General features: G+C 61.3%; 3 protein-coding genes and 1 long non-coding RNA gene across 8 annotated transcripts; 3 read left to right on the top strand and 1 right to left on the bottom strand.

Moving 5' to 3' along the window:
- NOTUM (notum, palmitoleoyl-protein carboxylesterase) lies at positions 1 to 7,795 on the top strand. Its single transcript, XM_074344011.1, has 12 exons — positions 1 to 120; positions 929 to 1,290; positions 2,421 to 2,473; positions 2,555 to 2,650; positions 3,139 to 3,199; positions 3,447 to 3,505; positions 3,894 to 3,996; positions 4,623 to 4,814; positions 4,960 to 5,060; positions 5,585 to 5,732; positions 6,844 to 6,891; positions 7,117 to 7,795. Exons 2-12 carry the CDS (start codon positions 956 to 958, stop codon positions 7,421 to 7,423), a joined length of 1,503 nt encoding a protein of 500 aa, XP_074200112.1. The 5' UTR covers positions 1 to 120; positions 929 to 955; the 3' UTR covers positions 7,424 to 7,795.
- A 54-nt stretch (positions 7,796 to 7,849) lies between these two features.
- On the bottom strand, positions 7,850 to 13,062 carry LOC123615591 (uncharacterized). The gene is made up of 4 exons (XR_012499702.1): positions 12,236 to 13,062; positions 9,236 to 11,592; positions 8,425 to 9,131; positions 7,850 to 8,266 (listed from the first exon to the last, which is right to left on the bottom strand). It is a non-coding gene; the product is annotated as an uncharacterized LOC123615591 (long non-coding RNA).
- Positions 13,063 to 13,221: 159 nt separating this feature from the next.
- Positions 13,222 to 15,377, top strand: MYADML2 (myeloid associated differentiation marker like 2). Its single transcript, XM_010950643.3, has one exon. The coding sequence runs from the start codon at positions 13,431 to 13,433 to the stop codon at positions 14,352 to 14,354; it is 924 nt and encodes a 307-aa protein (XP_010948945.2). The 5' UTR covers positions 13,222 to 13,430; the 3' UTR covers positions 14,355 to 15,377.
- A 2,445-nt stretch (positions 15,378 to 17,822) lies between these two features.
- PYCR1 (pyrroline-5-carboxylate reductase 1) lies at positions 17,823 to 22,364 on the top strand. 5 transcript variants are annotated; one of them, XM_074344009.1, is made up of 8 exons: positions 17,823 to 17,919; positions 18,344 to 18,455; positions 18,706 to 18,776; positions 19,529 to 19,708; positions 19,920 to 20,141; positions 20,321 to 20,413; positions 20,568 to 20,731; positions 21,579 to 22,364. In XM_074344009.1, the coding sequence occupies exons 2-8, from the start codon at positions 18,389 to 18,391 to the stop codon at positions 21,742 to 21,744; spliced, it is 963 nt and encodes a 320-aa protein (XP_074200110.1). In that variant the 5' UTR covers positions 17,823 to 17,919; positions 18,344 to 18,388; the 3' UTR covers positions 21,745 to 22,364. The 5 variants fall into 5 exon arrangements, with proteins under 5 accessions (XP_074200110.1, XP_074200111.1, XP_045369425.1 ...); XM_074344010.1 differs by having other exon boundaries at positions 17,903 to 17,919; positions 18,657 to 18,776; XM_045513469.2 differs by lacking the exon at positions 17,823 to 17,919 and adding an exon at positions 17,926 to 18,148.
- Positions 22,365 to 23,352: the final 988 nt, after the last annotated feature.

Genomic DNA, 23,352 nt, shown 5'->3' with positions numbered 1-23,352 from the left:
TCCCGGGCGGCTCTGCGCCAGCGCCAGAGGGGAGGCAGCCGAGCCGGGCGTACCAGCGGGCTGGCGCTGGGCGAGCGACGCCGAGGAGTCGGGGCCGCGGGGCGGCCCGCGCCGGCCGCGGTGAGCGCGGGGCTCCGGGACGGTTCGGGGTGGGGGCTGCGGCCCGGGGTCCCGGTCGCCCGCGGGCTGCTCTGGCCCTGGGCGGAGGGGGGCGAGGGGGACCCCGGCGGCTCAGGTGAACGCGCCCCCTGAGTCCCCGGCTCGACGGGCTCGGCCGGCTGCGTGGCGGACGGAGCTCCCCCCGCGCGGAAAAGCCCCGCTCCTTCCCCGGCGGCCCCCGCCCGCCTCCCCCCGCCTCCCCTTCCAGCCGCCCGGGGGCGGGGGCGGCGGCGCCGGGCTGGCCGCGGTGAATGAGCCGCCGGGGCCGCCGGGCCGCGCTGCCCCCCACGGAGCCGGGCCGGGAGCGCCTCCGGCGGCCGCGGCGGGGTAGTCCAGGCCCCTCCGTCAGGCTTGCGGTTTGGGAAGAAAAGGCGATGCCTCCGCCAAGAAAAGAGCGAGCGCGGCCCCCTCCCCCTCCGCCGAGCCCGGGCGGCGGCGGCGGCGGCACATCTAACGCGCGGGCACCCGGGCCGCCGCGGCCCCCGCAAACTACGCCCAGGCTCGGCCCCCGCCGCTCATTGGCGCGGGTCGGAGCCAGCGCACCCAGACCTTGCGCTGCCCTCGGCCGGCTGCGCGCGGAGCCCGAGCTGCCCAGGCCGACGGCGCCCGGCCCCGAGAGCCTCGACGCCAAGCCGCTCGCGCCTCCTCGGCCAGGCCCAGTGCGGGGAGCGGTGCGAGCGAGCAGGCGCGCCTGGCGCCCCGCGGCCCGGGCACCCCCGGCCCGGCGTCCCCGCCCCCGCGCCGCCTCAAGGCCGCCCGCTCTCCGCAGGTGGCCGCGGGCCCGAGCGGCGCGGCCATGGGCCGAGGGGTGCGCGTGCTGCTGCTGCTGGGCCTGCTGCACTGGGCCGGGGGCGGCGAGGGCAGGAAGACCTGGCGGCGCCGTGGCCAGCAGCAGCCCCCGCCGCCGCCGCCCCCGCCCCGGGCCGAGGCGGCGCCGGCGGCCGGACAGCCGGTGGAGAGCTTCCCGCTGGACTTCACGGCCGTGGAGGGCAACATGGACAGCTTCATGGCGCAGGTCAAGAGCCTGGCGCAGTCCCTGTACCCCTGCTCAGCGCAGCAGCTCAACGAGGACCTGCGTCTGCACCTCCTGCTCAACACGTCGGTGACATGCAACGACGGCAGCCCCGCCGGGTAAGGTCCGCAACCGCCCGCGCGACCGGCGCGCCCCTGCCGGTGGCCCCGGGGCCGCGGGCCGTCTTGTCGCCAGTGGGGTCGCACCACCGCCTCCCTGTTTCCGCCCAGACGCACGGAGTCTCTGCGCTGGACCCTCCTTGCTGGCCTCAGCGGTGCTCGCCCCGGGGAGAGGGCTCCCGTCGAGCCTCGGAGGCGCTGGCCCCGGAGAGGGCCCGGCTCGGCGACCCGCCGCGCGGGGGGTGGGGCAGCGATTGAAGCCCTGGTACCAGGCCAGCCCGGGCACTGACCCCTCGGCCACCGGTGCCCAGCCCCTGTGCTCGCGTCCTTCGGTCCCTGGGCGGGGAGATGGCGGTCCGAGAGTGGCCCTGGCTCCAGCAGGAGGAGGCGACACAGCGGGGCGGGGAGAGTCCTCCCCCGTACTCCCACCCCCACCCCAGCTCGACTCGCCCCGTCTGCTGCCTGCGGCTGCCTGGACTGCCAGGGATCCCAGCCAGCCGGAGAGACAGGCAGGGGGCGCAGGTGGGACGGAAGAACCTAGGGTGCGGCATTCGCCCATCTCCAGCCCGAAGTAGATGAAGGAAGGATACGAGGCTGGGGGTTGGGGAGGAGTTGGGGGCACCCATGCCCTCAGCGACTCCACAACACGAGGAACGCAAAGTTAGAGCGGGCCTCGGTAGGACGGCTGCGACCCGCCTCTGTGGCGCCCGCGCCCCTCCACGCCCGCCTGTCCGACCCCAGTGCCTCTGCCCCACGCACACTCTTCCAGCGAGGGTGCTTTGCACTCTCCAAGCGCCACTGCGAGTCCCAAGGAGAATCCCCAGCCCCAGTGAAGAACCCCCTCCCCCGCGCCGGGCCTCGGGCGCCGAAGTTACAGCGCGTCCCGCGCGGGGCGGGCCGTGGGGATTTTCCACGGACCACACAGCCCCTCGCCGCCCTTCCCCGCCCCGCGAGCGCCATCTCCCGGGACTGGCCGATGCTGGCCGGGCCGAGCGCGCTCTGCGGGGGCCTGGCCGCTGGCGCCCCCGTGCGGCGCGGGCGCTCGGCGACAGGTGGAATGACCCTTTCCTCCCCGGAGCTGGGCCCTGCAGCCCAAGCTGACCACCCGCTCTGCCCGACCTCCCTTGCAGCTACTACCTGAAAGAATCCAAGGGCAGCCGACGGTGGCTACTCTTTCTGGAAGGTGAGTCCCAGGGGGCTGAGGAGGCGGGTTGGGCGAGGGTCCCCTGGGCACTGGACCCTGAGGTGGTGGCTGTGCACACAGGAGGCTGGTACTGCTTCAACCGGGAGAACTGCGACTCGCGGTATGACACCATGAGGCGCCTCATGAGCTCCAAGGACTGGCCACGCACTCGCACAGGTCAGCAGGCCATGGAGTGCCCAGGAGTCCCCTGCTGGGGGAAGGGGGCTAAAAACCTGAAGTTCTGGAAGAAGCCCCCTTCCTTCACTCCCTAGAGCCCCAGAGAGGCCCCACCCCATCCACCCCTCCCCTCCCCCAAGGGTAGGGAGCACTCACACTCACCCTTCATTCTTATTCCACAGGTAACTTCCCAGGGCTCACCGTGCCTGCGCGGTACGTGGTCGGTCCCTAAATGAAAGCAGTTGGTGGAGTGGCCATGCCAGATATCACAGCCTGGCTGGGCATCCTGGCCATGGTGACTCTGTGCAGTAACTAAACTCGTCCATTCCCCACTTCCCTGGCCACCCTGGTTCAGGCAGGTGTCACCACCCACCTCCTTGCTGGGGCCAAGTAGGATACCCCCACATCCCCAGCCTTCCTGCCGTCCTCATCCCTGCATGCCCCCTCCCCCCCAGAAAGACCCACTGCCTCTGTCCTCCCGGCCACAGGCACGGGGATCCTGTCCTCCCAACCAGAGGAGAACCCCCACTGGTGGAATGCCAACATGGTGTAAGAAGGGGCAAGGGGTCCTTCCTGGGGGTCCTGTCCACGGAAGTCCTTCGTGGACAGTCCTTCCTAAGGGGGCTCTTAGGGGGGAGTCCATCTGAGGGGTCTTGTCCTTGGGAGGATCTTGTCCTGGGAAAGATCCTTCCTGGGGCAGGGGTCCTAACCTCAGGAGTCCTTCCTGGGGAAGGTGGTCCTTCCTGGGGTCCTCGGGCAACAGAGGAGCATGGCTCACGTCATCCCTGTGTCACAGCTTCATCCCTTACTGCTCCAGTGACGTCTGGAGTGGAGCTTCATCGAAGTCTGAGAAGAGTGAGTCCCCTGGCCTCCCCCTCCCTCCCCCTCCCAGAGCCAGGGCAGGGGAGATGGAGATTCTGGGGAAATACAGACTTTCAGCCTCGTCACTTCCTCTAACCCTTTGATGTGTCCCAGGGTGCCCGTCTCCAGCACCCACTGGCTGGCTTGTACATGGCAGGCCTGACCCTTGGGGGGCCTCGCTTCTGGGTGTTCCCTGGGGAAGGGCCCTCAGAACAGCCTTGTATACCTGATCCACCTCCCTCCAGTTTACCCCAGCCCCTGGCCTCATCCCCTGGAAGACCCTCCAGGCCCCCAGCTCTATCCCTCCCCCTTCCAACCTGGGGGTAGGAGGCCTTGCTCTCTGCCCAGGCCCCCACTCGAAGCATCCTCCTTCCCCGTGCAGACGAGTACGCCTTCATGGGCGCCCTCATCATCCAGGAGGTGGTGCGCGAGCTTCTGGGCAAAGGGCTGAGCGGGGCCAAGGTGCTGCTGCTGGCAGGGAGCAGGTGGGCTGGGCTGGGGCTGGGGCGGCAGGGTGCCCATGGAAGGGAGAGGAGGGGGCTGAGCCTGGGCAGACCCGCGGCCGGGGAGAGCAGCATCCTAGGGTGTCCTGGAGGCTTGGCCCCCACGTGCTGTGTAGGAGAAGCTGTCCAGAGGACTCTTCTGGAACCGTGGTTGTTGGATGTGAGGGAAGCCTGGGACTGCAGTGACCTCGGTTGTTGGTTAGGGGTTATCTGTGAACCAATGTACCTCCAAGGCCAGGGGTTCCACCTGTTGGCCACTGTATCACTGCGGGCGTGTAGGGGACCCAGGGGGACATCCGAGAGCTAGATGAAGGGGCCTGGGCCACACAGGTCATTCTCACTTTCCGATGAGGAAACAGAGAGGAAGGGAAGGAGGGGTGGGAGAAAGTGGTATGACCTGACCCTGGGTCAGTGCAGCCCCCCCGGCCCTTCTCTGCCTTCAGGACCCTGATGAGCCCACGAGTCTTGCCAGGAACCCAGACAATGTTGGCAGTTCAGAGTGCATGGGGATCCCTGTCCCCTTGGGATGGGCTTGGGGCTGGGTGGGCTCCGTGGGAGGTGAGCATCCTTCCACGTCCACCTGGCCTGACGTCCCACCTTCCCTGCAGCGCGGGGGCCACGGGGGTGCTGCTGAACGTGGACCGCGTGGCCGAGCAGCTGGAGGAGCTGGGCTATCCGGCCATCCAGGTGCGGGGCCTGGCCGACTCCGGCTGGTTCCTGGACAACAAGCAGTACCGCCGCACGGACTGCATCGACACCATCACCTGCGCTCCCACAGAGGCCATCCGCCGGGGCATCAGGTGCCCCGCGAGGGAGGACCTGTCCCACACTCTGGGGCCCTGCCTGGCCTCGTGGCCCCCCGTGCAGAGGGCCCAGGGTGGGTGCAGAGCGGGTGGCCAAGCTTGTGGAAGACGGGGGGCAGCTAACCTGCCGCGTGTGGCCCAGGTACTGGAATGGCGTGGTCCCAGAGCGCTGCCGGCGCCAGTTCAAGGAGGGCGAGGAGTGGAACTGCTTCTTCGGCTACAAAGTCTACCCAACCCTGCGCTGTGAGTGGGCACGCAGCGCGGGGGGCGGGGGGCAGGGACGGTGTCCAGACTTTCTCCCCCTGCTGACAACCCAGCTGGAGTCAAGCCCTAGGAGGCAGGGCCCGGAGGCCACTGCCCCACCTGGGAAGGGTGACAGAGTCATCTGGGTTTGGCCAGGACTTTCCCAGTCTTGACACAAAAAGTCCACTCGGTTCGAGGCAAACCAGGGTGGTAGGTCACCCGGCCACACCCACAGTTGAGAATGTGCTTTAGCCTGGATTCCATGCCCCTGCGTGGTGCCTTGGCATCCCAGCTCTACGCCTGGGGGGACGTTGTCACCACATTTTGGTCAAAGCAGAGTCCCTGGGAACCAGGCCAAGGTCGGGGTGGAACAAGACACCTCTTCAAGGAAGGGTGCTGTGGTCGGGGGTCTGGCGGCTGGCACCCTGCAGGGAGAGCCTGGCTGCCACCTCGGGACCCCAGGCCTGGGGGGGGGGGTGCTCAGCAGGAGCTGGGGCCCAGCTGAGCCGTCACCCTGGCCCCAGGCCCGGTGTTCGTGGTGCAGTGGCTGTTTGATGAGGCCCAGCTGACTGTGGACAATGTGCACCTCACGGGGCAGCCGGTGCAGGAGGGCCAGTGGCTCTACATCCAGAACCTGGGCCGTGAGCTTCGAAACACGCTCAAGGACGTGCCGTGAGTGCTGGGGATCCCCCTCAGACCCCTCTGCAGTAAACCCCTCGACTGAAAAACAGAGGCCTCCAAGATGGCAAAATAGGAAGTGGCCAAGTCGTCCCTCAGTCGGTGATGAACTGTGGCCCCCTAGATGGGAGTGGGACCCAGAGTGAGAGAGAAGTGAGCCACTGAGACATCAAAAGACACGGAGGAGATCCACGTGCATGCTGCTAAGCAGAAGAGGCCAGTCTGGGGAGGCTGCTTGTGTGATTTTAGGTCTGTGATGTCCTGATAAAAGCAAAACCCTGGACACAGTAAGAAGATCAGTGGTTTCTGGGGGCTGGGGGACGGAGGCATGAAGACGGGGGACACAGAGGGCTTTTAGGGCCTAGAAACAGCTGGGCTGGTACCACTCTGGTGGAGACCTGTCATCACACGCTTGTCCAGACTCATGGAAGGTGCAACACCCAGAGTGAACCCTGATGTGAACTGTGGACTCTGGGGGATGGAGATGAGTCATGAGTCAGCGTAGGTTCCTTGGTTGTAACAAAGATGCCATCTGATGGAGGCTGTTGCTCATGAGGGGCTGTGTGTGTCAGGGGGCAGAGGATAAAAGGGAGCTCTCTACATCTTCGTTCCACTTTGACGTGAACCTGAAACTTCTACAAAAACTGAAGTCGGGGGGAGGGCATAGCTCAGTGACGAAGTGAGTGCCTAGCAGGCACAGGAGGTCCTGGGTTCAATCCCCAGCATCACTTCTAAAAATAAGTAAAACCTAATTGCTTCCCCCAAAAACTAACAAAAAAAACTAACATTAAAAAAATTAATATAAATAAACCTAATTACCTCCCCCAAATAGATAAATAAATAAGTAAATATTTTTTAAAAACCTTAAATCTTTTTAAAAAAGAAGAAAAACAAAGTACTCACCTGTCCAGGAGAGCCCCCACTCCGAGCAGGATGTGGAGGCCAGCAGGGACAGGGCTGACGAGGGAGCATGAGGGCTGGCACCCTGGCAAGAGGGAGGGGGTAGCCAGGCGGAGGGCAGGGGGAACTGAGACCTGTGGGCTCTGGGGCAGGGAAGGGGCTGAGGTGGGAGATGGTTGCTCACAGGCTGTCTTCTCCTCAACAGGGCCAGCTTTGCCCCTGCCTGCCTCTCCCACGAGATCATCACCCGGAGGTCAGTGGCCCTTGCCCTGGGACAGCTCGCATCCCTGGCTCTGCTCCAAACATGAGGCGCCCCCACCCCAGCATGCCTGCCCTCCGCCCTCCCAGGCTCTGGCTCCTTCCTGGGGCTTTCAAAGCGACTTACATACCAGCTGTGTAGCAAGGATTCTGCGGTAGCAAGGCCGTCCCCTGATTGGCCCCTCCCCGAGTGACCCCCAACCTGGGTTTCTGTCTGTAGCCACTGGACAGACGTCCAGGTTAAAGGGACCTCGCTGCCCCGGGCGCTGCACTGCTGGGACAGAAGCCTCCACGACAGCCACAAGGCCCGCAAAGTCCCCCTGCAGGGCTGCCCAGTCCACCTGGTGGACAGCTGCCCCTGGCCCCACTGCAACCCCTCCTGCCCCACCATCCGGGACCAGGTCACGGGGCAGGAGATGAACGTGGCCCAGTTCCTCATGCACATGGGCTTCGATGTGCAGAAGGTGGCACAGCAGCAGGGCCTGGAGCCTGGGAAGCTGCTCGGGATGCTGAGCAGCGAGAGCTAGTGGGCCCGCCCCTGGCCGCCCTGCCAGGCCCTCCTTCCCTCCTGGGACAGTGGCCAGGCCGTCCCCACCCTGGGTCTGGACACCCCCCACCTGCCGACAGCCTGCACTGCCTCCCACTGCCTTCGGGGAAGGTGGGCCTGCAGTCAGCCCCTCTGCGGCCCTGGGACGCCTCCCCCGGCCCCCCTCCCCGCCACCGCCTCCCCCCACCTTGGGGAGCCAGAAGCACCAGATCCCTCAGCCCCTGGCCCAGGAGCCACCTCCCAGCCAGCCCCCACCCTCTCCCACCCTTTTGTATTATTTTATAAAGTGACTTTTTTATTACTTTAATTTTTTTTAAAAGGAAAATTAGCAAGAAATATATGGTGAATGATATTGTTTTGTAACATATTTTTTTTAAATAATGAAAAAAAGGATAACAAAAGAGACTCGCCCTGTAGATGTGTTTATTTGAGGGGACACTCTGCCCACTTCTCACACCCCTCGCCCAACCCTGACTCCCCCCCCAACCCAAGGGCAGCAGGGAGACTGGGGGTGACTTTGGAGCCTCCTGACCTCTGACCCCTGCTCCTTCTGTTCATCCATTTCCACAATCAGAGGTCACAGGCCTGCATCAGGCAGCCCCTGGGAGCGATAAGCTCCCTGTCTTCTTTATTTTGCTCTTGGGTGACAGTCACAACCATTTCTAAGTGCACGACTCACCATTTCCATGTCCACGACGTCGTGTCTCCACCAGCAACCTCCAGTTTCAAAACTTTGCCACAAACGCTCCCTACCCAGCCAACACTTTCTTAGAAGTTTGAACTCTGTTACTCCCCTCGGTCACACGTGCACAGGGTCCAGAATCTGAAAGGTGCAAAGAGTGGAAGGGTGAACATTCTCCCTCCAGTCCGGCCCCCAGGTCTGCATCTGTGGCCAGTTCTAGAGGATCCCGGCCTCCCCGTGTACACACACACACACACACACACACACACACACGACTGCATGCCTGGTTTCCACCTCACCCTGCATCCTGGGGCCACAGAGAGCTGCAGGCAGGTGGCACCTTCCGGGTCAGCAACGGGCGTCATGCTTCACCCTCTTTGGGATGCTGTGTGGCGGGCCCGAGTCGCCATCACTGCACGCGGGCCAGCGTATCCGTTGGGTGCAGGTCAAAGACACCCCTGCGGTTTGGGCGACACACTGACGGGCCCTCCCTGGAGGTGGCTTGGCCAACGGGCACGGTGCCCTGGGTGCTCCTCTCCCTGCATTTGGGGCCCCACGTGCATTGGTGCACGATTCCTTCCCGTCACCCTGCAAGTAGGTCTTATGATAAACTCAGATGATAGGTAAAGAAGCTGAGGCCCAGAGAGGTTCTGTGAAGTGTTGAGAGGGACAGAGGAAGGAGTCAGCAGGTCAGCCTGGGCCCTGCTCCCAGCCTCTGAACCACCCCCACCCCCAGCTGCCGCCTCTGCAGCTCTGTTCCAGAGTGGGGAGAATTGCCAGACACCCGGCCGTCCTCTCTCCCCCACCAGACCGGGGATATGCCCTGCGGGTGCTCAGCTCCAACTCAGGCCCACTCAGCACCAGCATCGGCTTCTCCGGGGGGAACCAAGTGACCCATTCATGGTCTCCTCCATGGACCACTCACTTCTCCACAGTCTCCAGGGGGAACCCACGGAGTCTCCAAGGCCAAGGGAGATGGTGAGGTCAGGGATGGAGCGGCCAAACGCTGGAGATGAAAGAAGAGTTCCCCAGTGCGGCTGCTGGTTTTCGAGAGCAGCCCCTCCTCGGCCTCCCAGGAGGACCATGAACAGGAATCTCCGTGCAACCCACCGGCCGTGGGTTCCCAGCGGGAGGAGAGGCTGGAGGACTTGAAAGGGGCCTGGCCGTCACCAGTCTGGGGAGGCTTTGCTCGGAGGGAGCAGCCGCGCTGCGGTCGGAGCTGGGCTGGGGGCCCCGGAGGCGCTGGCTGGACAGCAGTTGTTGTCTGTTGTCAGCAGGCGGGGACATCACACACACAGAGGTCCTCACTCCGTCCGAGGCCAATGAAAAGGATCAGAGGGCGGCTTTGTGTGTCTCGGGCGTGCCAGGCACACAGAACACGACACTTGTGGGTCTGGCCCGATGGGATTCCACCCAGTGAATAAACCCTTCCTCCCATGTTCCTGACAAAGAAGAAAAGAGGCTCAGCCTACTTCCGGCCTCTGTGTTTTCCCCGGGGGACCAGCGGCAAAAGGAGCCCAGGGCCCACGAGTACAGTGGGGACCAGCCAACCTGCAGGGCTCGGCGCGGCCATCGAGGGGACATGCTGAGCTCTCCTCGCCCATGACCCGGCTTTTCTGGCAATGCTGCTGCTGTACGAGTTCCGCATCGTGTGATTCCTGTAGTGGCAACAACACTCCGGACAGGGGCAACCAAGATGTCTTTCAGTAAATGAGTGGGTAAATAAACTGCAGACAACAGTTACTCAGCGTTAGAAAGAAATGAGCTGCCAATCTGTGAGAAGACGTGAGGAACTTTAAATCTATGTGACTAAGGGAAGGAAGTCAATCTGAAAAGGCTACACTTTGTGTGAGCCCAACTCTGTGACATCCTGAAAAAGGTGAACCTATGGACACAGTGACAAGAGGAGTGGTTGCCTGGGGTAGGGGTGGGGAGGGAGGCATGAAGACGGGGAGCACAGAGGGCTTCTAGGGCCGAGAAACAGCTCTGCGTGGTACCGCACTGGCAGAGACCTGTCGTCACATGTTTGTCCAGACTCACGGAAGGTACAACCCTCAGAGTGAATCCTGATGTAAACTGCGGACTCTGGGGATGGAGATGAGTCAGTGTAGGTCCACTGATGGTAAAAAATGCATCACTCTGGTAGGGCTGTTGATAAGGGGGAGGCTGTGCCTAGTTAAGGGCAGGGAGCCGGGACGGCAAAGTGAAGAAAGGTGACTGCTGGGGATTTGTTCTCAGATTCTGAAGGCGCCTTTCAGAGAAGGAGCTGAGAGTAACTGGGAAAAGGGGAACGGGTGGGACCCAGGCCCGGGGTCCTCCCCTCACCCTCTCCTGCATCTTCCGGCTGCATTTCAGGGGAAGACATGGCCTGGCCCACCCAGTGGAGCTGGAAGAGCTTTCCCCAGGGGTTCGTGGCACTTGGGTCAGGAAATCTGGTCCCAGGAGAGGCTCTGAGGACCCTGGTCTGGGCGTGGCTCCCTGGAGAGTTCCAGACATGCCCCTTCTGGGGATGGGTGGCTGCCGGGACCAGGCAGCTCAGGTTAAGCAGCTTGTTTCCTTGTGTGAAGAGGACAGGAAGGAGCCCCGAGGGCATGCACCTCCCTTCCCAGGGAGCTCCAGCAGCTGGTGCTGAGTCTGGCATGGCTGACACCCGAGGTTCCTCCCACACCACATCTCCCGCGTGGTCTTCCTGCCGAGGGTGTTTAGCCAGGATCCAACCACGAGGAAACAAAGTACACATCGAAAGAACCTGCAAGGCTGCTTGCTGGGCTCTTCAAAGCAACAGTGTTGTGAAATAGAGAAGTGGAGGGGGAGGGCGCAGCTCAGGGGCAGAGCATGTGCTCAGCAGGAAAGAGGTCCTCGGTTCCATCCCCGGGCACCTCCGTTAAAATAAACAAATAAACCTGATTACCTGCCCCCCAAATAAAAACAAACCAAAAAATGTGCAAAGACAGAAAGAAAGAAAAGGTTCTTCTGTACAGCACAGGGAGCTATATTCAATATCTTGTAATAAACTTTAATGAAAAACAATATGAAAATGAATAAATGCATGTACATGCACGACTGGGACACTGTGCTGTACACCAGAAATTGACACATTGTAACTGACTACATTTCAATTAAAAAAAAAAAGACTGCATGCAATCATGGAGCAGAGGAGGGACTTTCTCAAAGGAAAATAAAGGTATTTTTAGCAAAAAAAAAAAAAAAAGGAAAGAAAAGAAAAGAAATAGTGGAGACCATTCCAGAACAAAGGGAACAGACACACACAACAGCCAGATGCATGATTCCAATCAGATCCCGGAGCAAAAATTCAAAGAGCTATAAAGTGTATTTTGGGGACAGGTCGGGGTACCTGAAGACAGACTGTGTTCTAGGTGATCATGCTTCAGTTCCCCAAATGCCATCGCCATGTTCAGGTTCTGTAGGGGAACTGCCTTCTTCTCAGGAGGTGTCCGTGGAAGTATCTAGGGGAGAATTATTGTATCTCTAGAATTAATTAATGTTATTATTTGTTATGAATTATCACTGGAGAGAGGGATAGTCAGACCACAAACAGGGCAAAATATTAATAATTCTCGAATCTGGGAGAAAGAGGTGTGAATTTTCATTGCACTATTCTGCAACTCTTCTGTAAACCTGACATTTTTCTAAATGAAAAGTTGGGGAAATATACATAAGGATGTGCATACAGTCGTCCCTTGGTGTCAGAGGGGGACTGGTTCCCAGACCCCCCAGGATAACAAAATCCACCAACGCTCAAGCCCCTTGTACAAAATGGCGCAGTATTTGCATATAACTTATACAAATCCTCCTGTAGACTTTATTTTTCAATTTTATCGTTTATTTTTTTCAATTTTTATCTTTCATTTTTTTTAATCTTTTATTTTTATGGCCTCATAGCTTTCCCTACTCTTCAATATTTTTTGAAGATTTTGAGAAAGATAGAATGTTTGGTAGAATACACATATGAAGCCATCTGGTCCTGGACTTCTATTTTGGGGGAGGTTTTTAATTAATGTTTCAATCTCTATTAGTGATCAGTCTGTTAAGGTTTTCTAGTTTCTCCATGGTGCAGTCTTGGAAGACAGCATGACTCTAAGAACTTACCCATTTCTTCCGGGCTGCCCAGTTGATTGGCGGGTAGCTCATCGTAGCAGTCTCTCTGTTTCCCTGTGGTTTTCACGCTCCCGGAGACTTTAAGTCATTTCTGGATGACTTGTGATGCCTGATGCAAAGTCAATGCTATGTGAATGGTTGCTGGCTCAGGGCAAATTCAAGGTTTGCTTTTCGGGACTTTCTGGAGTTTTTCTCCCCCGAATGTTTTAAATCTGCGGTTGACTGAACCCCCCAATAGAGAACCTGTGCATGTGGAGGGCCAACAGCATACACGAGATGTTCATCCCGGTTGAGCCAAGAGACAGAATTACAGGCAGATTAATTACAGGCCGTTTTCCTCTACCTGTTCCTGTCCTGACTGGGCCTGAGCAGGTTCTACTCTTATAGTCAAAAACACGTAATCTTCAAAGATATTTCCTATATTTTAAATATTTTTGCCTAAAAAATGGGAAGGTTGAGTTTTTTCCTAAGTGTTTACATGTTTAGGAGGGACGAGCAAAGAGCTCCTTTGTGCCCCCCTCAAATGGTAACTAGAACTCCACCTCCCAGGTCAGGCTGGGGCTGTGCAGAATGAGGGCGGGCACCCTTGGGAGTGGGGCACGGGGTCTCCACTCCCCTTCCCCACCACCTCCCAGGAATCACAGCTGACAAGACGGTGGGGTCCTGAAACCACCCCAGCTCCTAACCAAGCCCTCTTGGAGGAAGGACACCAGGGGAATACCCGCCCAGCCCTCCCAGAGCAACCCCCAACCGCCACTGCGCCCCTCCCCCACTCCAACACAGGCTGCCCCTGGAGGCGGCCCCTTTCTGCCTTTCTCCCTTCCCCTCTCCCACTGGCAGTGGAGCGACTAACCGACAGATGCAGGTGCTTCGGAGGTGGGGGCGGTGCCAGCAGCCAAGGGGTTAATGGTTTGGGCAGGGGCTGGGCGTGGGACGCAAGGGTCAGATGTTCCTCTGGGATGGGGACCGGCGTGCAGGCTGCTATTCCAGAGCTCTGATCACAGTCACCTATTTATAGCGCTGGGGGGCCCTCCCCACACAGGCGGCAGAGGCGGCTCTGCTGCAATGTCACCCCGCGTCACCGCCACTGCGGGCTGCCGGCACCTGCCGCTGCCGCAGGAGACACAGGGAAGAGACCCCGGGGCCACCAGGCGCTGTGTGGGGCGGCGGGGACGAGGCCGTCCACATGGGCAGCACCATGGAGCCCCCCGGGGGCGGCTACCTGCACCTGGGCGCTGTGACGTCCCCGGTGGGCACTGCCCGCGCGCTGCAGCTGGCCTTCGGCTGCACCACCTTCAGCCTGGTGGCCCACCAGGGCGGCTTCGCGGGCGTCCAGGGCACCTTCTGTATGGCCGCCTGGGGCTTCTGCTTCGCACTCTCGGTCCTGGTGGTGGCCTGTGAGCTCACCCGGCTGCACAGCTGCCTGCGCCTGTCCTGGGGAAACTTCACGGCAGCCTTCGCCATGCTGGCCACGCTGCTGTCTGCCACGGCCGCCGTCATCTACCCGCTCTACTTTACGCGGCTGGAGTGCCCACCCGAGCCCGAGGGCTGCACCGCCAGGGACTTCCGCCTGGCAGCCAGCGTCTTCGCGGGGCTCCTCTTCTTGGCTTACGCCACAGAGGTGGCCCTGACCCGAGCCCGGCCAGGCCAGGTGGCCAGCTACATGGCCACCGTGTCGGGGCTCCTCAAGATCGTCCAGGCCTTCGTAGCCTGCATCATATTCGGCGCACTGGTCCACGACAGCCGCTACGGGCGCTACATGGCCACCCAGTGGTGTGTGGCCGTCTACAGCCTGTGCTTCCTGGCCACGGTGGCCGTGGTGGCCCTCAGCGTGATGGGACACACAGGGAACCTGGGCTGCCCCTTCGACCGCGTGGTGGTGATGTACACTTTCCTGGCCGTGCTCCTCTACCTCAGCGCTGCGGTCATCTGGCCTGTCTTCTGTTTCGACCCCAAGTACGGGGAGCCCAGGAGGCCCCCCGACTGCCCGACGGGCAGCTGTCCCTGGGACAGCCAGCTGGTGGTGGCCACCTTCACCTACGTCAACCTGCTCCTCTACGTCGCCGACCTGGCCTACTCCCAGAGGATCCGCTTTGTGCCCACCTTGTAGCTGGACAGGCAGCGACCCACCCACCTCTGCTTTCAGAGGTCACGAAGGGACCCAGGTGAACCCAGACCCCCAAGGATGAGCAGAGGGAGGTAGCCAGGAGAGCCGGGCCTGGAATTCTGGTGGCCCCAGCAGCTGCGCTCGGGGTGGGGCGGAGGGGGCCAAAGCGGCAGGAGAGGCTTCTGCCAGGCGGCTCCCACCCCTCTCCCCACTCCCTCTCTGTCTCTGTCGCTCTCCCTTTGCTGGCACTCCCTGTCTTAGTGCTGGGCAGTGCAACACATGAAAAGCCTTTGAAGCAGCTGCTGTTATGACCCGCTTTGCAGATGGGGACCCCGAGGCTGGGATTAAGGAGTCCGCCCTAACTGTCCACCAGGGTCTGGAGCCCACGTTCGGGCTGAGTGACCTAAGCAGAGTTGAAAAGGGGACAGTTCCCAGAGGTGTGGGAAGGAGTTGGAAGGGAGCCCAGGAGGGGGCCAGAGCTGGGCCAGCGCAGGGGCGTGGGGCAGTGCCCGGAACCCTGGAAGGACAGCTGCCCAAAGAGGGCCCTACTGGGGCATCCGGGCCGGCCCCAGGAGAAGGAGCTGGGAATCAGGACTCATGGCTCGCCAGCCTCCTCCTCATCACAGTCTCTTGAAGCCAAGCAAGGATGCTGGAGCCGACGCCCGGGGCTTCCCGTCGTCTACCCACCCCCCATGCAGCAGCTTCTGCAGTGCCCACCGTGAGTCCCGAGGGACTGGCCTGGGGCAGCCCTGACCCAGAGGAGGGCCAACCTGGGGCAGCCACTGGGACACAGAGTCTGGGCACCAGACACCTCACTGGCGCTCACAGGCCCACGACCTCCACTCAAATGTTCATTTGCCTGACCACTGACAGCCAGAGCCCGCTGGGGCCCTTGTCCCCCACACTGCAGCCAGCTTCTCCCACTCAAAGGCCCAGACTGGGCCAGCCCACCGGCCAACCAAGCACAGCAGTCACTTGACCCCGTTTGGCCCACAGCCTTGAGCAGGAAATAAACACCAATGCTGACTTGCGCTGAGCAGTTTCTGCTGAGGAGGCGGTGGCCAGAGGGCGCGGGGGCCACCTGCAGCTCCTGGGCCATCCCTCAGCGTGCTGCCAGAGAAGGGCCTAGACTGAGCCTGGCTGAGGAAGGAGGCAGCTGTCAGGGGCCAGGGTCCTCTGGCGGTGAGGGGCAGCCTCCCAAGGAAGGGGCTCAGCAGTGTCCTCTGGGTGGGGAGCAAGGGGAGGAGGAGGGGGAAGGAACCCTAGGCACTCACCAGCCCCACATGCCCTCCCCTGCCCCTTGGGCTTTCCTGCCTCCTGGCAGCAGAGCCCCAGCAGCTTACAGGCACAGGGTCCCAGGGCTCCCTGTGCTGGTGCTGTGCCCAGCAAGAGAGAAACTGCCCACCTGCCCACTGGGGAGGGCACACGCACAGGGTCCTTTAACCTGGAGAGGCGGGTGTCTTGAGTTTAGCAGCAGATCCCGGAGGTGTGGAGCTGCTGTGTTTGGAGGTGTCCTGAGGACCCTGCCTGACATCGGGGTGGGGGTGCGTTATCAGGTGACCAAGCAGTTTCTGGGTCACACCCTACCCAGACCATGGGGAGGCTGGGATGGTTTTCCTTCCTTGTCTAACCAAATTTCTGAAATGAGCTATCTGTCACCAACTCCCCAATTTCCTCACTGTCCTGTGGACTTCTGCTCTCACAGCTCCACCCACCCTAAGCTTCAAAGAACCTGGTGGGGGGAGATGGAGGAGGGGAGTGGTTCCAGTCTCATGATAGGCACGGCATATGTCCTCTGTCCTCTGGGAGGCTGGCCTGGGGATCGTCCTGATGATGCCCGCTCCCTGGACCAGGGACTCTCACTTCCTGGGGGAGGGGCTTATCTGCTCTTGTCACTTGAGAAACAACACTTTTTAAAGGAGGGGCTCTGTTCTTTGATGGCAAACAGCTGGGTGAGAAGTGGTGGGAACCCCGCCCAGGTTTGTGTCTCTGGGTCTGAGTCTGGGCCACTCCTCGAGCAGTCCATCCCAGACAGGAACTTACTGCAGCTCTCCCCTGCACCTGCACACAAGGGTGAGGACTGAACACCAGGACAGACAAACATCTGCGGAGACCTGGAAATCGGCCATGTACACATGCTCACTACACAGTGGTCTGGTGCTCCTGGCTATTGTGTCAAGGAGAACTCACAGCCCTGCTTCTGGGGCACAAACGTCCAAGCAATGCTGAAATTACTTTAGAACAGCCTGTCATCACTTAAGATAGAGAACAGAGAGAATAAAGCTGCTCTCTCTCTCCCTGGTGGGGGACGGGTTGTCAGTGATGATTGCTCTTAACCCTGCTGCTGACTGGGACCCCAGACTATCCTGAAGCCCAGACAGACTCAACATATATGAACCCTGCACACATCCTCAGGGAGACAGGACTGGAGCCCTGTTCTCCCAAAAACCCAGGGCCAAAAAAGTTCCACAGATGCTGCAGACAAGATGTCAAGAGACACGGGGTGCTCGGTGCGAACTGGGGACAACAGGATCATCTTCCTGTCTGCTAGCTGACACCACCCACCCCGAGCTTGAGGAGGTCCACGTGGTAACAGGCCTGTGGTCCCCCATGTCAGGCAGCTTCCAAAGGGCCCCTGAGCCTTAGAAGAGACTTGCAGAAGAGAGACTCCAGGCGGGAAGGAGTCCAGCTCACAGGGGGTGACCTAGACTTCCCAGGTGCCTCCCGGTTCTGAGATCCCGAGAAGGCATGAGATACCGTTTCGGAGCCTCCTGGAACAATAAAAAAAAACTTAAGTGACAAAATATAGTATCAAAACAGTGATATACTGCAAATTTTTTTTGTAAATTGTTTTCAATTCTCTCCTCTCAAAAAAGCAAGAAAGCAAACAAAACAGCAAAAAAAAAAAAAAAAAAAAGCAATACAAGAAAGAAGAGAAAGAAAAAATGCTACACAGTTGGGCTCCTCCAAACGCGACGATCAAGTCAGTAACAGTAAGCCTGGGCCACGTGGTCAGGGACGCAGCCTGACCTGTCGGTGTCCGTGGCCAACGACAGGGTCCCGTGTGGGGAGCCCCCGCCCAGGGCCGCTCTTTGAGGGCCGGGCTCCCGCCGCCCCTCCCCCGGCGCTCTCAGTTCCCAGGAGCGGTCCTGGGTCCCCAAGGAGGGGCCCAAGGGGAGGGGGGATTCGGAGGCCGAGGTCCAGAGGGAGGAGGTCCGGTGGACCAGGGTCCGCGGCCGCGGATCCAGGGGCGTAGGTCCCGAGGAGCGGGGGTCCGCGGGACGTTCCGAAGGGGCGCGGATTCGGGGGCATGGATGCCGGCGGGACTGGGTCTGGGGGCCGGAGTCCGAAGAACGCGGGATCGGGAGCGCCGGGGAGACAGGGCCCCACGGGAGGGGGCGGGGGCGAGCAGATGATGCAATGGCTCCTCGGCACCGCCCGCGGCCTCGGATTGGTCGGCGCCAAGGCGACCGCGCCTCGGACTGGCTGGGGCGCCGAGGGCGGGGCCGCTGGGCGCGGGTGCCGCGTGGCGGGCGCAGTGCTTCGGAGAGGGGGCGACCCGTGCGGGGTAACTGGGTAACTCGGAGCCAGACTCCGGTCCGGCTCCGGCGGGCGGTGGTTCCGCTAGGCAGAGGGAGATGCGCGCCTGCGCCCTCGGCTCCGGCGTGGAGAGAGCTCTACCGGGGCTCTCAGACCTGGACAGGGTCCTTGGGCGTGGGGAGGCCGACTAGGGCTTGGGAGCGCCCGGGCGCCGATCGGTCCCCCTGCCCACGGCCAATTCCTGTCCCCTTACGGAGGCGAGCGCGCCCCTTCCTGCCCCTTGTCTGGGACCCTCGGGAGCAGGTCGGGAGGCTATGGTGGGTGGGAGCATCGGAGCAGGGGAGAATTAGACCGGCTAGGATGGGGGCGGTGGAGTGGCTAGGAGGCCGGGCACTGCCCGCCTAACTTCCTGCGCTGGATTCTGCCCCATTGTCCCGCATCTGCTCCTGCAGAGCCGGTGCCAGCTGTGAGGGCGTGGGCGCAAGCCTCCGGACACCATGAGTGTGGGCTTCATCGGAGCTGGCCAGCTGGCCTTTGCCCTGGCCAAGGGCTTCACAGCAGCAGGTAGGCCCTATCGCCAGGAAGGGGCCAGGGGTGAGAGGGTCGGCCAGTTACCCTTCACTAGGCTGAAGGGTGAAAGTGAGGTTTTGGTAACTTGCCTCATTTGAACCCGTGAGAAAAGGTAGCCTTGGGATGTTTGGAGTAAGATGGGGGTGGCTTATAACCTGGGTGGTGGAATTTCTGCTTTCCCTCCTGGGAATGTAGGGGAGGGACGTCAGGACTGGCCTTGAGGGAGCAACTCCGTCTCCCACAGGAGTGCTGGCTGCCCACAAGATAATGGCCAGCTCCCCAGACATGGACCTGGCCACCGTTTCTGCTCTCAGGGTAGGTGCACCATGAAGGGTGACCAGCAGCTGTGCCCACAGTGGTCAGTCAGTGTCTGGAGGCAGGCGTGTGACTCTTAGCCCTGGAGGACCAGGAGTAGAGCCCCCAGTTGGGGAGGGGGACTCCATGGCACAGCCCCCCACCCCAGTGAGAAGAGGGTCCCTGGGCTGGAGTATCTCAAAGACCCTGCCTCCTGACCTGCAGATAGTCCCCCTCACTCAGTTCTTGGGACTTGGGTGACGGGCACCTGCGCAGCTGGTGGGGAGGGGGTGCTGGTTGGAATGGGGTTCCCCAGGTGGAACCACCAGAGAGGGCCACAGTGGGCACAGGGGAGACAAACCTGGGGGCTGAACACAGCTTTGGTTTGCCACAGCTGAGTTAGGGCCCCAGGTCCAAGGGTGGGGACAGGCTCCCAGGTTGAGACCCCTACCCGCATTACCATTCCCATCGGGAAAGCAGGGGTCAGGGGGCTGCAGCCTGCAACCCTAGGTGGAGTGTGCCAGGACTGTGGCACAGATGCAGTTTCCCTTTTCTGGCTGCAAAAGGGACACCTTCCAGAAGCTTCCTCCATTTTTGGGTTTTAAGGGCAGTTAGTGGGTGTCAGAGCCGCATGCCCTGAGCCGCCAGCCCTGCAGTGCCCACACTCCTAGCATCCTCTCTGCTGCTCTACACATGGGGCCCTCGGCCTTGGAGGATACTAAGAGAACCAGCCAGCCACCAGGGAGGCTGAGCCTGCCTGATGCTCCCTGCAGAAGATAGGGGTGAACCTGACGCCCCACAACAAGGAGACCGTGCAGCACAGCGACGTGCTCTTCCTGGCCGTGAAGCCACACATCATCCCCTTCATCCTGGATGAGATCGGCCCCGACATTGAGGAGCGGCACATCGTGGTGTCCTGCGCAGCTGGCGTCACCATCAGCTCCATTGAGAAGGTGGGTGCTGCGGGTCGAGGCCCAGCGGGATCCGGAGACAGGGTGGACGTGTGCGCTGGCCCGCTCTGCACCTCGGTTCTCCGTCTGTGAGGTGGGTGTGCTGGCGCGGCCCACAGTGAGAATGCATTTGGGAGAGCACCTTCACACCCGCACCCAGCACGGCCTGGTGTGCAAGGGGCTGGGATGGACACACAGCCGGCTTCTCTTCCAGAAGCTGATGGTGTTCCAGCCAGCCCCCAAAGTCATCCGCTGCATGACCAACACGCCGGTCGTGGTGCGGGAGGGGGCCACTGTGTACGCCACGGGCACCCACGCCCAGGTGGAGGATGGCAGGCTCCTGGAGCAGCTGATGGGCAGCGTGGGCTTCTGTACAGAGGTGGAGGAGGACCTGATTGACGCCGTCACGGGGCTCAGTGGCAGCGGCCCAGCCTACGTGAGGACTAGGGAGGGTGGGCGGTGGTTGGCAGGTCCCAGGACCTCAGGGTACACCTGCTGGTCTTCTACCCTCCTCCTTGCTCTGGGCCACTGTGGGCAGAGCTGCTGGACTCACTGTTGCCCGGAGGAAGAGGAGAGAAGACCTGGGACAGCAGCCTGGGTGCTCTCTCCTGGCAGGCGTTCACAGCCCTGGACGCACTGGCTGACGGGGGCGTGAAGATGGGGCTCCCGCGGCGCCTGGCCGTCCGCCTCGGGGCCCAGGCTCTGCTGGTCAGTGTTTTTCCCAACCCTCTGGTGGGGGCCACTGCTTGCCAGGACCAAGGGTGGTGCACTGGGGCGGATGGGTGGAGCATCAGTGGGTGCTGGGGTGGCTGGGGCTGGGGGCAGTGCCCTCACAGCCTTCAGCAACCCCCTCTGGCTTCAGGGGGCCGCCAAGATGCTACTGGACTCTGAACAGCACCCAGGCCAGCTCAAGGACAACGTCTGCTCTCCTGGTGGGGCCACCATCCATGCCTTGCACGTCCTGGAGAGCGGGGGCTTCCGCTCCCTGCTCATCAACGCGGTGGAGGCCTCCTGCATCCGCACACGGTGGGCCCCCGCCACTGCCCACCTGCTCAGTCATTCATGCAGCAGCTGCTTCTCAAGCTCTGGCCTGGCACCGGGCAGGGCGTGGGGAGCCCTGAGGTTCCCTGGGGTTACAGTGGGCAGCATCCCTCACTACCTTCCATCATTCTGCGAGGAGGGGCTGTCTCTGGGCCCGGACTGTGCGCCCCACGTCATTACATTACCTGTGGCTTCAGTCTGGGGTGACAACCCGAGACAGGGAGGCAGGCAAGGGGGACCAGGGGCAGGTGGTACCATCTTCCTCTCGGCCTTCCTGGGAGACTGAGAGAGTCCCAGGTGCGCTGGCACAAGGAAGGCTCGATGCGAGCAGAGAAAACCAGAGAGCAGGGGACTGACACAGTCTGACATCTGGGCTCAGAGTCACGGCCCCAAGTTCAGGTCTGCAGGGTGGACAGGCACCTTTCTCACCACCCTGCCTGCTCTCCAGTCCAAGCCCATGGGTGTACCCCAGTGCTACCACATGGCAGTGAGGCTCTGGCGTGGGGCGGCCCTCCTGGCACCAGCCTTCGGGGAGATAGGTGAGCCTAGGTCTGGTCAGGGCCATGGGGGCTCTGCATCTGAGGGGCTGTTGGTAGACTGGGGATCCTGAGCTGACACGAATGAGGTGAGAGGCAGCCGGGCAGCAGTCTAGGGGAGGGGTGGCTGGCAGAGGGGCCTGCAGGAGCAAAGGCCTTGAGTCAGGAGTGACAGCCAGCAGCCTCCTGGGCTGGCAGCTGCTGGGAGCTGGGGCTTCCTCCCTCTTCCCCTCGGACACCTGGGCTTCGGAAGGAGGCGGGGCCCTGGACCCAGCCCTCCTCAACTGTCTCCCCAGAGAGCTGCAGTCCATGGCCGACCGGGAGAAGGTCTCACCAGCCGCCATCAAGAAGACCATCCTGGACAAGGTGAAGCTGGACTCCCCTCCCGGGGCCTCACTGGCCCCTTCTGGCCACTCCAAGCTGCTCACCCGCAGCCTGGCCCCGGCAGGCAAGAAGGAGTGAGGTGCCCAACGTGCCTTCTCCTCCTGGGCTCAGAGCTCCTCGCTGGGTGTCTAGCTCCGGGCTGCACAGGGTATCCTCATCATGGCCCACTGCCCACGGCTCTGGTCCACTCGCTTCAGTGGGGCTGGAGCCAGGGAGTGGGCATGTCACTTCCCAGTGGGAACCTCCACAGTCCCTGACTGTCCTGGTCCAGAACAGGGAAGGATTCTCTCAGCTCAGTGCCCTCTTCCTCTACCCCCAAACCAAGTCACTTTCCTCCAGAGCTCAGGAGGCCTGGGGGTCTCCACCCGCCGCGGTCAGCTGGCTTGACCTTGAGCACAAAAGGTCAAGGTCCCCCCTCCACTCACCCCCCAACCATGAAGGCCCAGCCAAGGAGGGAACCCACTCCTGACCTCTCTCCACCCTCCAGTCACAACTCCTTCCTCAGTGTGGGAAGAACCCAAGGGTCCCTGGCATCCAGCAGGAGGGACTCTGGTTCTTGGCCAGCTGGACATTTGAGAAAAGGGCTCTCAGATGGTTCAACTTCCGAGGCCATCAGCACACTCACACCATCATCTTCTGTTCCTGACCCGACCCGCAGACGTCTGACTTTAGGTTAAATAAATTGATTTCCAGTCCCAGTGCCCTGACTTCTAACTCTGTTGCCACATGTGGAGGGAGGCCCCCCCGCCCTGTGCCAGAGGGCTGTCGCTGCCCAGTGTAATGCTGGAGACTGAGCCGACAGCCCACAGGCCTGGAGCTCTTCGTCCTGAGGCAGCCATCCTGGCTGGTGGGGCTCAGTTTCCCAGTGAGCAGAGGACGAAGGAGCTTCTGGAAAGGTGCTGCCCCTTGGGCCGTGGTCACTAGAGGCGTGACTGGAAGTGGGCACTGTAGGCTGGGCTTGGCATACCCCGCTGTGGGAGGGGCCCAGCCACAGCATCTCCTGTGCCTCCCACTTTGGTGGGGGCAGATGTGTCCCCATCTCACCAAGGCAAGGCCAGGGGCAGGTGAGGAAGGAACACCCTAGGAAGGTGTATTAGGGTTCACCAGAGCAACCACTGGCAGGAGATGGCCCAGTCAGGCTGACATAAAATTAACCATCACAGGAGACCCACAGAGGAGCTGCTGAGGGTCAGAACCCTTTATGGGGCCAGGATGGCTCACATTTGTTCAATCAACAAACAGTTACTGAGCAGAGACAGTAAAACAAGGCCCCTTGCCTCCAGAGGCTGATACACACACCCCCTACCTGGGTGAGTATGTCAGAGGAGCGGGGCTGAGTGACTGTAGGGCATTAGGTGGGGGGTACCCAGGTGACGTGTTGGGTCCCTTGAGGGGCAGGGGTGGGGTTCAGGAGAGCTTCCAGGCAGAAGTTTTCCAGGAACCACACTGCAAGGTCACATCTCCGATTCATTTCCTTCCCCTGGGCCCACTTAGAACCAAAGCGCAGTGCACGTTGGGTGGGTAGGGGGAGCTCTCTGGGGACAGGGACACAGCCTTGCAAATCTAAGGGAGAAAGGAGACACGGAAAACAAGAAAACACGTAACAGAGCAAGTGAGAGGCAAGACTGCATCCCTCATCCCAATCAGTCCCCATGTCCCAACTGCCGAAGTCTCTCGTGGGGCCTG

This window comes from Camelus bactrianus, chromosome 16 (genome assembly GCF_048773025.1).
Source record: "Camelus bactrianus isolate YW-2024 breed Bactrian camel chromosome 16, ASM4877302v1, whole genome shotgun sequence".
NCBI classification, from domain to species: domain Eukaryota; kingdom Metazoa; phylum Chordata; class Mammalia; order Artiodactyla; family Camelidae; genus Camelus; species Camelus bactrianus.
The sequence above is the reverse complement of the archived record's forward strand: the minus strand, read 5'-3'. Positions and strand labels throughout refer to the sequence as shown.

Coding starts and splice junctions, on each gene's coding strand:
- NOTUM (XM_074344011.1), top strand. CDS start 956: ATGGGCCGAGGGGTGCGCGTGCTGCTGCTGCTGGGCCTGCTGCACTGG. Junction 2,474..2,554: donor GTGGCTACTCTTTCTGGAAG/GTGAGTCCCAGG, acceptor CTGTGCACACAG/GAGGCTGGTACTGCTTCAAC. Junction 4,815..4,959: donor GCCATCCGCCGGGGCATCAG/GTGCCCCGCGAG, acceptor CGTGTGGCCCAG/GTACTGGAATGGCGTGGTCC.
- MYADML2 (XM_010950643.3), top strand. CDS start 13,431: ATGGGCAGCACCATGGAGCCCCCCGGGGGCGGCTACCTGCACCTGGGC.
- PYCR1 (XM_074344009.1), top strand. CDS start 18,389: ATGAGTGTGGGCTTCATCGGAGCTGGCCAGCTGGCCTTTGCCCTGGCC. Junction 19,709..19,919: donor CCATCAGCTCCATTGAGAAG/GTGGGTGCTGCG, acceptor CTTCTCTTCCAG/AAGCTGATGGTGTTCCAGCC. Junction 20,142..20,320: donor GTGGCAGCGGCCCAGCCTAC/GTGAGGACTAGG, acceptor CTCTCCTGGCAG/GCGTTCACAGCCCTGGACGC.